We start from the raw sequence: 12,898 nt of genomic DNA on the forward strand, positions 1-12,898 counted from the left end.
CACTGGAGACCATTCCGTATTATGCAAAGAATTTGACAGGTCTTTGCTAAAATTTTGAAAAACAATTAAGATGTCAAAAGAGGAAGCGCTAGTACATTTTAATCATAAATCTCTGTATGTATAATTACCACTGAAGGCAGCTATAAATGTTTTATGAAGAAAATGTAACCAGACTGTGCTTTGTCAGAAACATAACCCCAAAACATGTAACAGACTGTTCGCTAATGCTTAACGCCACACATGCACACAACCTTCCCCGGTGCAGTTCTGTGAACCCAGTCCTCTATCCCTTCTGCAGCCCAAACTCCGAGTCACTTAAATTCAGGCTTTGGTGTACTCTCTCAGAATGCAGATCACACACACTGGGAGGTGTTGGAATAAAGTTCCCTGATACATCTCGAGAAGTCCAAACCACCCCCTGCACCCCACCTTGTTTCTGTCGCTGCGTTCCCGGCTCTGAGGTATTAGGAAAGAAAAAGCAACGGAGTTGCTCTTGAAAGCTAAGCTGAGTATGAAATCATAGGGATTAATTATTGGAAGGCAAAGCTCCTTGCAAGGCAGAAAACTAAAAAATGGGAGTTTTGCCCAGTTTTTCCCCACTAACATAGTGAAGAAAAGTTGTGCTGCTGGGAGAAAGAATCACTCCAACTGGTTATGGTGGAAGGTGGTGGGACTGAGTATAGAAGAAACACCCAGTGCTGTGGGGTCTGTAGAAGAGGGCAGGAGCTGCTGCTGGGTTTGCTGTGCAGAGCCCAGGCTTGTGCTGTCACCCTCCAGCTATCTATACAATAATTTTCAGAGCCTCTACGCCAATTTACAAACTGTAGTACTCTGTTGAAATGCTATATGGAGACTGTCTCTTTGGATAAATGATGACAGTACGCTCCTATTGTTTCAGCATTTAACTGCCTCCTATTGAGTAGTTCCTCTCATCTGTTTGATTCATTCTGATTCTAGCTGACATCGTCCCCGTTACTGATTGCTCTTTTCATAATTTCTCAAACATATAGAGTGGAAATGAGGTGGAGGGAGCTAATTAGTAATCTGAAGAGTTCAACCTGCTCATTCAAACATGTTTCTAGATCAACATACAAAGTTCAGCAAAACTTTGAAATCATAAAAACTAAAGGGTAACATTGTCTATTTAAATGCTTATTTAAATGCTTATTTAAATGCTTATTCATGAAAGAAGTAAGACTAATCAAAAGTTAGACTTGGTGTAAGACGCAATCCTCATCCAAAGACATCTAGCATCTTCCATTTTTTTAAGCAGGTAATTTGATGATTTAAAAAAAAAAAAGCTTTTGTAAAGATGAGATGAAATGGTACTAAGTCCTGATGATGCAAAGTAGTGAAGCCCTTTCACTCCTACAGCACTCCATGCAAAACTGGAACTTCCAAATGCGTGGAAGAGACAGGCCACCCAACAAGATGAGTTTCTGGGTTGGACCAGTAGTTGATACCATGTAGGATTTTGCAATCAACAGGTTAGGGAGCTGTGGCTCTAGAAGGGCCTCCAATTTTTTTGTGGCAGCTCCAAGTATACGGCCACGTTTTTTATGGCAGGTCCAGAAATCTCCAAGACCTAGAAAGGTCAAGGTCACGGTGTAAGTGGCAATTGAAACTTGAATCCAGAGGGAAGTATCCAAGCACTGGAGCAGCAGATGTTGAGGGATTTGGTTCTGTGGCAGAAGCTAATGACCACTAGGACTCAAAAAGGATTTTTTTCTGACTTTGCCTGTCCATCTTCAATATTTGAGTCTTAAATTAATAGGCAAGCTGAGAAGAGACAAAAATCCCACTACTAATAATATGCCTTAATGTATTTTCCTCTTGCTTTCCAAATCTAGATCAAATTTTTGGCTCCCATTTGCACTTGGTCTGTGAGCATGAGAAATCTACAGTCCCTCAGTTTGTAAGACTGTGCATAAAAGCTGTTGAAAGAAGAGGTGAGTACCTTATTATTTAATACATTTTTTTTCTAATAGTAATCAAAACTTTTACCTCATAACTCTGTTCAGATTTCCAGGGCAGGCAGACAGTTCAATTTGTAATATAGTTGTGAACTGTTATATATTACATTCTGTATCTTCATTTTCTTTATATGATAAGACACTAATAGCACCCATTCATGCTGATTATTCCTTATATTTTGCTTGACATGTTGTTGGTTTAGTCTTTCTCTGGGTAAGTAAATGTTAAATGTCGATAAAATGTCAGTAACTTCCATTCTGAAGTCTCTGGTGGGTGTAATGCCAATACCTTTTTCTAAGTCCTGAATTGTATTCAGCCAAAATAAATGTTATTCTAGTGTGGCCATTTTGATTTTTTTTTATAATGAGTGCAGGTGTCTAATTTTTACAGTTCTCTTAAAAGCCATGATATTGTAAAACTATTGGAATGAGTATCCGTCCTCATTACAAGTTTTGATTAATAAGAAGGATTTTCATAGTATAAAAAAGATGCACTTAACACCGTTGCCTGCCTTCCTTTCTGCAGGGTGTATCTTCTCTCACTGAAGGTCATTTTCTTTGGAAGGTACATGCGGTAGATGCAGAATCTTAAAATGTATTGTATAAAAATGTGAGGCTTCATCACCATCTGTTACAAGTTTACAACTTGTTCCAGGGATCTGGGGAAACATATATCTTGCAAAAGATAGAAAATTTATTTTCAGAATAAGGCTGGGTGAACCCATTGTCACTGCCATATACTGGAGTCTCAGAACAAGAGAACCCATGAAAAATAAAAAAGATACTTAGAGTGTTATCCGCAAAGGAAAAAGCTATTTTAATTCCGCCATTGTTACCTGGTTTTATAGTGCAAGGTGCAATAAAACTACCCTGGAGTTTCAAACTCAGGGAAATTCATGCTTTAATTATACAGCAAAGAGAGCACTGGGATATTATTACTCGCAGAATGATTGGCAGGAAGTCAGAGACTGAAACAAACCGTAGATTGTTCGGTAGGGGGAGATAGTAGCATTGGGTTTTTTTGGAGGGAGGCTGGAGGCTGGATAAAGAAAGGGGAGAAACGTGTGAAGTGACTATTAATAGAAAAGGAATTGTGAGGAGAAATTCAGAACATGAAAAGGAAAGGCAGAGATTAGATTGTAAAATTGCCACACCGTGCAGAGCGTGCCTAAAGGACCGCTTGGTTATGATCTCAGCACAGGTTCTCCAAAAGGTGCATTGGGTATTTCATAGATGTTTTGTGGCATCTGAACCCTCCTCCCAGGAAAAATGTGGTCTTCACTGCTGAGCTATAATAGAAAAATCCAAGAAACATAGTTAGATGTTGACTGTCGGTGTGATTGTCAAAAAATGTTCATGTTCGAAACTAAACATATCACCGTTTCTTCAAAGGAGTTTGTCCTTACAAGAATTGCATTGTTGTTCTTGTGTTTCCTTCAAACTTGCTGTGACTTAGAGAAGTCTACCCCTTTTAGTCAGTCTAACATGTAAATAGAAGCTAATCATATGGTATGAGATAAAAATTTCACTTTATCACTATATTTATGAGTTTATATTTGATACGTAGTTTTCTTTCTATTATCGTTTTCTTGGATTAACATGCTTGCATTTGCTCACATTCTATTTACTCAAAGTGTTGTTTTTACTAAGTTCTGGCATAAACTATCTCAGGACAGCAGTAATTTATGTGAAGCTAAGTCCAATGTTTATGCAAGCTTCTGATGACATTTTATACCGGGGTTGGTATTAGGAAGCAGTATGTGGAGGTGCCAAGTCTCCCGGCATGGCTGAGACTCAACAGATCTGAAGCCCTCCTCTTAATGGCCAGATATGCCTCCAGCCAAGATACTCAACTGCAGAGTCATGGGAAATACTTATGTACCAATTATGGGAAAGGCACATTTAATGAAAACTGTATGTTTACTTTCATAGTCTTAGTAAGATGGCCTAGATACTCGGTACAGCTGGCATATTGGCTGGGCTAGAAAAGCTTTTTTTTCCTATTTAGAAAATATATCATCTACATACTGTAACTGTACCAAAAATGTTACTTGCGTGCTTCGCTTAAGATAAAGGATTATCAGGAAAAAAAGACCTTAGGAGACCATCCCTAAATGTTACTTTACAAAACATTCATACTTCACTGAACGGTCGTGTTCTTAGTTATCAGCTCATGGATTTAATTATTATTCACCTACTGATTTTCTGTTTGTTTTTCCGATTTTTAAAGCATTATCACTGTGCACAGAAAGAAAGTCTAGCAGGGATCCGAATAAACCATATTAATTAGTATATTTTCCTGTGTAGACGAGGTTACACACAATAGCCAACTGTAGCAATATTCTCCCACAGACAAAAAATGTGGAGGTTGTCATTAACCATTGGCAAGATTTCCTGTCTAGTTATACTATTTTAAAACGAATATCAAAAGGATTTTTATTCTGCTATTATTCTCCTATAACTTAGGTCAGATTTTGATAATTTATCCCCTAGTTTGCTTCTTCATCATTTCAGGACAGGGATGCTTTGTAAGGTCTGCTCTAAAAAATCTGACAGCATAACACATATTTGTCTATTCAACAAGGATTCACTTGTGAATGTGAAAAAAAATGGAGTGAATTCCATTTTTTTCAGCCTCTTTTGGTATTTTTAGTTACTGAAGTAGGACCAAGAAGCAGCAGGTCTTTCTCCATTTTCTCAGCCGTCTTGCATAGCTGACAGTGAAGTTTAATAAAAAGAGGCAATAGAAAAGTGCCTGTTCCTGGAAACCTGAAAGTCAATTGTCACATTTAATTTTTTTTTTTTTTTTTAATCAAGCTCATGTTTTTTTTCCTTCATTCTTCCTGTACTTATGAAATACTGATAATAATTACTGAATTATTAATTCATAATTTTTTATGAACTTCTAGTCCCAATTATTGAGCTGTCCAGACCTGTGCCACTGTAGTCAACAGTAACTTGGTCAAGAGTGCTGTAGCCTTCGTGTCTTGTGTAATATCCAATATAGAAAAATCTCCCCTGTCTGTGGTATAATCTGGTGAGGAGAAGAGAATTACTTTGTACCATGCAGCAATCAGACTGAAGTAATACAGTGTATACTCAGTATTCTCCAGCATTTCTTCATTTTCTACTTTCTCAGGGACTTCAAGGAACAGCATATTCCTTGATGTTTCAGTGTCTTCTTTTTATTTTCCATCCTTACTTACCTTGGATAGACCTCAGGCTTTTCTGGGGCAATCTGTTGACCTGCCTTTTTCAGTCTGTGTTCCTGTATTTCATTCTGTATTCAATCTACTTTTTCTTCTCCCTGGGAAGCATCTGACAGGTAGCACCCACCCTGAGCTGAGCAGTGCAGAGAGGAAAGCCTGGGACAATCCTCCCAGTGCACTATAACTCACATGCTGAGCACTCCTGCCAAGGGTGGGGCCCATTGCAAGACTTTTTGGTGTTTCTAGGCCAGATATTATTTCCAGTCATTTCTGGAGTCGCCTATTTATTTTGTTATCCATGACCCTTTAAAACTCTTGGCTGTCTTTTTTTTCCTTCTTTTTTTTTTTTTTTTAATATGTGAAAGGCATGAGTAGAACGCATTAAAAAAAATAAAAATATCAGTCTGTGTTGTACCTAAACAACATGCCATCCAGAACTTCTCACAGTAGTGTTTTATCGTGTGAAAACAGTCTGATACTAAACTCTTTTCCAGGGAAGATCATTTGTCTGTGTGTCTAATGACAGAGTAAATGAACACCCCGAGCAGTCCGTATCCTAAACGTATCGAGGGTATCCAGTCTGGCTTGGGATTTGTAAAGAAATACAGTCCTAATGCTCCAGGGATGTATAATTTAACTTTCATCTCTCTTTTGAAACATCCTTCATTTTCTCCCCTCCATTCCCAAATCCAAGTTAGTGTTCTCAAATCAACCTAAATGACTTGAAAAATGAGAGTGCAGCCGGCAAAGCTGGTGATTTCAGGTACCGTTCCCATTCAGAGCTGGACATTGCAGATACTGTTTTCTGTTGCTTTTCTTGGAGCACAGGATGCTCTGACAGGAACGATACACAAAATTACATATTTGATTCAATGCCTAAAAGCCACCCTGGGATCCATAACCTTGCTTAAAGATTTAAGAAAGACCTTTAGTCCACTTCTGAGAAGGTTCTTAGCTTAGAAAACTTTATCTTTCAACTTTACTTCTTAGCAGCTGTTATGTTTTTTTGCTGTCGTTTGTTTGACAGGATCCAGTTATAGGTTCCGATGTCTGTTTAAAGAAACAGGGAGGTTGTTGGCTTTAAAATTCCCTTACTGCTTGTGTGTTCAACATTTTCCCAGGCTTTTCTACATAGTTTGCCAAGTAAAGGGACTGACCTTTTGTAGCAAACACTTTTTCATTTCTAAATGCTCACTTTGATTTTTGTCCCATTTTATGCTCATTCCAAACTGTTTACAACCCACTAAAAATGACTGTGAATTATATGTTTGTGTAATGGATTCCTTTTGTGGTCAGAGTGGAATGTTTACTTTGAACAATTAGTTATCTTTGGGCAGATTATAGTGACCTGAAAAAAGAATGGCTAAAATTATTATAGTACCTTAACTATTTCCTTTTGTTATCTTCTCTGTTTGTCCAATGTATTATTTACTGGGTTTCATTGCTCTGAGCCCCAGTGAACAAATCATGTTAAATAAGAACAGTGACAAAAAAACTTCTGAGTGTGGGCTTTTGGCCTGGGGGGGAATTGATCTGCTGGGGTAGGACCAGTGAGACTTCAGAAGGGACCTTCAGGCACTTAAAGGCTGGATGTGTAATTTTTAAGAAGACATGGTTTTGCAGTAATTTTTAAGTTCTTGCTCTCAAAAATTCAGATTTCTCATAGGTTTCCAAATTTTGGCACCCCAAAGCACCTAAAGCCAATACCCAGTTTGTCTTTAATTAATTTAATGTCCTTAGCTGTGCTTTGATTGTGCATAAGATCATTGCAGACATGCAGACACTCAGTCTCATACTGCAGAATATTCAGTGTTTAAGGAAGAAAATGCCTTTATGGGCAAAGATAAAGTACCTTATGGGACGTAGTAAAGAAATACAGTCATCCCAATGGAGAGAAATGAAGATAAAAATGGTATTTTAAACTACCTCACCTCCCAAATGCCATGCTGCCCTGTGACAGAAGGTTGTGTCCCTTTCATCAGTTTTATCTCTTAATCTAAAAGCTAAAGTGAAGCTAAAAGCACTTTAAAACCTATTTATAAAAAAAAAAAAAAAAAGAAAGTGATATTTCATTACCTTCTAAATCATATATTGCTTAAAAGGTAGTCAGTATTCTGTTAGAGTGTTTACACAGAGGAGAGTTCACTTATCTCAGGGAGTTAAGCAAAGAGGAAATGAGTTTTAAGAAATATAAAGTATTGTGAATATATTTATATAGCTAGGAAAAAAATGAGTTTTTAAAACAGTCTAATGCAATATCATTTTCTAATGGAGGAAAACACAGCAGAAAAATTTTAAAAGAAAACAATCCCAAACACCTCCTAAAGCTGATGACTCCCATGCTGGGATCATTGTCTTTGGTATGGTGTAGTTAGTGGATTATAAAATAGTGAGGATGGCAGAATGTGCAGCCAAGGTATGGATTAATAACCACTGTATAAAACCCCTCAAAGCTTACAGAATTGTTTAGGTGGGAAAAGACCTCCAAGATCATGGAGTCCAACCATTAACTCAGCACTGCCAAGCCCACCATTAAACCATATTCCCAAGTGCCACATCTGCACAGCTTTTAAATCCCTCCAGGGATGGTGACTCCACCACCTACCTCCACCCCTCTCTGCATTGTAGCTCTCATGTGTATCACATTTGTGTTCAGCAACACGCTCCTCAGGGCTGTATTTAACTTCAGCAATTTTTATCTATTTGGTTCTCAAAAATAATTCATTCCCATTCCTGAGGACCTGAGGGAGGAGGCAGGAAAGTACAGGGTAGTTCTGCCAGAGTGTGTTCACCACCATCTTGGGGCTCCCAGTAAATGCACAGTGTTCCTGGGCTACTTCCCAGCATGGTTAGACCAAACCCATCAGCTGGTGGCACAAAGGATTTGTTCTGGCAGGGCTTCCTTGAGAAGAAGGGAAACCTCAGGAGACCAACCTACCCTGTGCCATTTTATATTTCTATCTGAATGGAAGATTATTCTCCAACAGCACTTGGCCCCTGAACAACCACTGAAATGTATTTTACTTATGTTTTCCCTCTGTCACATCTTTCTGTCCTCAAAGCAAGAAATTCTTTATGAATAGCAGTTTATTTCCTACAAGCTCATTCACTGATCTCCAGTACTTATTTTCCTCTGGAAACGTATTTTCCAAGCTTATTTTTGATTCTCCCAGGCCTACACATGCTTCCTTGCTTACTCTGATATAATTTTACATACTGTTTCCAGTGGCTTTAGAATTCAGTACCCTGAAAGTACAGAGATCATGTTGCTCCACCAAATGATCTGAGCTCCCAGTTCTGCTAATTTTGTACTGTTCATTCTTTCCCACTTTGGGATAATCTATTATGCTTGGATCCAGGCACGCACTAAAAGCTAATACTTCCATGAAGAATGTGCAATTTGTACTGTTTAGCTTGTGATGAGATTCCTGAAGTCTTTTATGATTCTATCGTGTTCCAAGGAGGCTTCTGCTCCCAACTTTTATATGCACTGAATGTAAAAGAAAAGAAAAAAAAAGGGGAAACAAAACAAACTGCTCATAGAAAAAAAAATTACACACACACAAAAATATCCAGCAGTTCAGCAGATAAAGCCTTTTTCAGGGAATTCTAATGGGCTGAAGAAATCTGTTTCTGAGGGCATTGAACTATGTTTACTTTAAAGTGGCCAACGAGCATAAACTCAAACGTACAGTTGAATGCAATATAAAACAACAAAGTTCTGAGAAAAGCCCTTGAAAAAAGTTTGTGATTTAAAATGTTTGGTGCTTCCTTTTTTTTTTTTTTTAATTCTTCTTTTGAGTAGAAATTAAGAGCGGTTGAATTTAGTGTGAACATGTTGGCAAGCTTTCCTCAACCATTTCTGTCTTCAGGCTCAGGCAATCCCGCTATAGCCACCTTTCTTAGAATAAGAGCCAGTTAATAGTGTTGTGCAAGGTCCAAGTCAGAGTTGGCTCTGAAGGGTATTCACTCTGGGGCCTCTGTGTCTGCTAGAAAGCCACATTCTGAGTTAGAAAAAATATCAAGAAGTGTCAACAGGAAACATCACGGAAGGGCATACAAGACAAATTAGAGAAAAGGAGACAACAGCAAAAAAAAAAAAAAATCCAACTGAAAAGAAAAAGGAATAAAAGCCTTGCAATGACAAGACACAAAAGAGAATAAATATATAATTATTTAAAAATTGGAAAACAGAGACTCTAAGTTAGCTAGAAGAAGAAAAAGCCATAAAACAGGCAGGCATTTGAAGCAGTTGTTGTCTTTGTCATAGTTACCTGATACCTGGTTCATTGATTAATCTGTTCCAGAGAAATGTATCCATTTCTGTAAAAAAAAAAAGGGGGGATTTGTATTTTAAGCCGTGCCAGTAACAACAAGCAGACACTCAGTGTGCACCAGAGTAACATTTACAATGCCTGGGCCAAATTCATGCCTTGTGTAATTTTATTGCTTTTACTGGAATTACACCAGAGATGAGTTTGGCCTTTTGCCTTTTTCTAGCATTGTATAATATATCTACTCGTGAACATGTAGAGGGAAACAGGGCATTTTGTCTTCTGAATTTTCCATAAAATCTTGTTCAATAGGCTTAATAAATAAAACAAACCACTTAACCTACGAAATAAAAAAGAATCAAACAATGTTTTCTAGATATTAAAATAATGTTAATACACTTTGTAAATCAAGTAGTTGACACTTGTACGCGCTGAAACAAAAAAGTCTAGAGAAATTTAAAGCCAGCTCACTGTGTGTGTGTTGCTTGCTCTGTGCCAAAGAGAGAATGAAGGTCCTGACATACCCCCTGGTCAGAGGCAGATTCAGGGAAGCTCACACATGAGGGCATCCACCTCCTAGCCATGAAAAAGGTAAAAAGACAGAGACAAAACTCCTCTCTTTTCCTCCTGAATAAGCCAAGGCTGTGAGGCTTTGTGCCCTGGTACAGCACAACATGCCATCACAGGCAAGGAGCTGGCAGGATTTCCACTGCAAACCCCATTTAGTCAGACTTTACAGTTCAGCCATTAATAGAACACTTTGGGCTAACACTTGACAAAATGAGTCTTAGCCTGGAGGAGTTGTTCACTCTCACACACACACATACACAAACACACTAAGTCCATCAAGTTTCTCTAAAGGAAAAAAAAAAAAAAAAGAGGTGTAGCTTCAGATTCTTTCAATATCTCTGTCGCTTAAATATAAAGTTATGTTTTTAAAATAAAATTGTGAAGGCATAATTCCACAATGCAAGCTGATCGCTTTTCCTGTGGGAAAAAAAAAACCAAGTTACTACAACGGCACTACAATATTTTTAAAAAAGTTTCACAGCAAGGAAAGAAAACACACTAAAAAAGAAGTTTTGCTGTCTGCATGGAACACTGTGGGGTCAGTTTAAAAAAAAAAAAAAAAGTCTCCTTTTTTTTTCTGCCTGCAATTCAAGAGAGCAAATAACTGCAGTTGTATTTTATTACTTCAATTATTTGCTGTAGCAGCTTGTGTTACATCAATGTTTTAACCATATAATACCACAGTCTAATGGGATTGATATCTAAGTGAGAGAGATTGTACCAACAGGAGGAAGGCAGAGGGCAAAGGAGGAGGGCAGCTTAAATAGGAGGCTTTATGTTAAAGCTTTCCCTTCTTTAAGAGAAGAATTTTTAGCTTGTTTTGCCCCTCTGAAATTATGAAACTGATTTTGTTTGCAATCTAGTAACAGAATTGTCCCTAAATTGGCTCCTGCCTGATAAAGCCCCAAGGAACTAACAAGTCTTTCAAAGGTCTCTAGTTGTATATTCACTCAGCAAGATTGTTTTATTATAATCAGGATCCACATGGATCATGGATGTAATTATATAGCAAACCGACTTCTTTTTTGTCTTTACTCAAACAATGCTCCCTGGTTTGGGAGGAATGGCATATATGTAAATGAGAGCAAAATGTGAGCATTTGGTTTCATAACACAACAGAACCATACCTCTTGGATCCTGAGCTGCTCCAGCCAGCCTGATCCAGCTCTCTCCTCATGATTCCTTCGTGCACTTTTTTCATGGTGGCAGAGGTGATGCATTTTAAATAACTGAAGTTTCATGAGAAAACTCATAACAAACAGATATTGCTATCAGAAACTGCTTTCTCATGCTTATTCTGCTCTGTGATGCATATAGGTTATTTCTTCCTATAATTCCTGATTTACTGATACAAGCCTCTTTTCATCAAGACAGATGGAGACTTCTCTTTAAGGACACGAATAGATCTTTTCTGTGGTCAACAGTTGTTCCTTACAGCTAAGGAAATGGTTCAGTGTTTTGTTGTTTTAGGGCCTTCAGCTTTATACATCTGAAAAAAAAAAAATGTAAATACCCAAATTTTCTCTCAGGGTTTGTTTAAAAACAAAGAACAGGAACTTGTTCAGTTGCTCAGATTATGGGTCGTTTACAGGTGATCCTGTGGTTCTTAAAATCAGGGTAAGGTGATGGGTCTTCCCTGAGATGCATTCACTCAGAAGATAAGGAAGTCCCCAGAAGTCAGAAGGAGGCTATTCCATGCCCCTTTTCACCACCTCCCCAGGAAAAATTCCCCCCAGTATTTCAAACCATATGTTCTGATTTGTCAGCCCTGAGCTGACATGGTGTTACGTGACATAACACGCCAAAGTAGCTGCCACCAGCCGGCTTTCCCGTGCCAGCAGCAACCACACAATGGTGTTGGAGGTACCACAGCTTTTTGTTTGCTTAGAAATGAAATAATTTTGATGAGTGTATGGTATCAGTTAGCAAGTGTTGAGTTCTTCATGGTGATACTGCTCATGTCGACTTAAATGGAAAACGGATCAGCTCAGAAATCTTTAATAAGAAAAAGTTCCTGAGCGTACTTGTAGTGATGCCCTGTGGAGCCACTAGAAGTAAAAATCTGTCAGCATACTTGGTAGAAACTTTGTTTCATGGTTCTCTAACTCATATGATTGAGATTAAAGTGAACAAAATCTTGGCACATAGTTTGGCAGGAGAGAAGCATTCCTGTGTTTGTGTGTGTGAGACAGGGAGACAAAGAGAGGGGGAAATTTAGCAGTCACTCATTTGGTGTTAAATTATCAGGTGCTACATATTTTTAATAAACCTTAGTAGAAAGATAAGATACATCCTCCTCTACTGAAAACTGCATTCACTTAGACTATAAACTTAACTTTTGAGCAAGCTGAGCATCTCCTCTGACCACTGAAAACAAAATCATTCAAATTCTCCAGCCCAAATAAACTGCAAGCCAGACTTGAATCCAAACAGGAAGGTGGAAGGTGCTGGAAGGGTACTCCTTAAGCAGGCAGGTTTTCCTACTTTACCACTAAACCACAGGAGTTCACAAAACACTTTATTTAATGCTCTGATCCGTGACCTGCAGCACTGTCCTCACAGCAGTGGCTGATCTCTGGTCATAACCAGCACTGACCCAGTGACAGCTTTGTGCAGGGGAGCACTTCTACCATCACAATATATTTTTTTTAAATTTTCAAACCCTCATGTTATATGGATGTTTGAAAAGTATCTGAATTTGCACACTAGAAATGCTTCACAATAGTGTCTTTTATTATCTGCATTTCAGTTGCATAAGTTGTATTCTGATACATCATATGCCAAAAACACAAAGCTTACAATAAGTTTCTGTTAGAAACTTTGCAAGTGTCTTGGATGTCTCTATAGTAAATGTTATTAATAATTATGGGAA

General features: G+C 38.1%; 1 protein-coding gene across 4 annotated transcripts in view; it reads left to right on the plus strand.

Annotated features, from left to right (window-relative positions):
- ARHGAP15 (Rho GTPase activating protein 15) overlaps positions 1 to 12,898 on the plus strand; it is a 334,404-nt gene that overhangs the window by 203,170 nt on the left and 118,336 nt on the right. For all 4 annotated transcript variants that reach the window (XM_050339915.1, XM_050339913.1, XM_050339914.1 and 1 more), the window contains one exon: positions 1,851 to 1,949. In XM_050339915.1, the coding sequence (XP_050195872.1) occupies positions 1,851 to 1,949 (99 nt within the window). The remainder of the gene's footprint in view (positions 1 to 1,850; positions 1,950 to 12,898) is intronic.

The sequence above is a fragment of the Myiozetetes cayanensis genome, unplaced genomic scaffold (genome assembly GCF_022539395.1).
Source record: "Myiozetetes cayanensis isolate MyiCay16 unplaced genomic scaffold, myiCay2020 scf9, whole genome shotgun sequence".
Classification (NCBI taxonomy): Eukaryota; Metazoa; Chordata; class Aves; order Passeriformes; family Tyrannidae; genus Myiozetetes; species Myiozetetes cayanensis.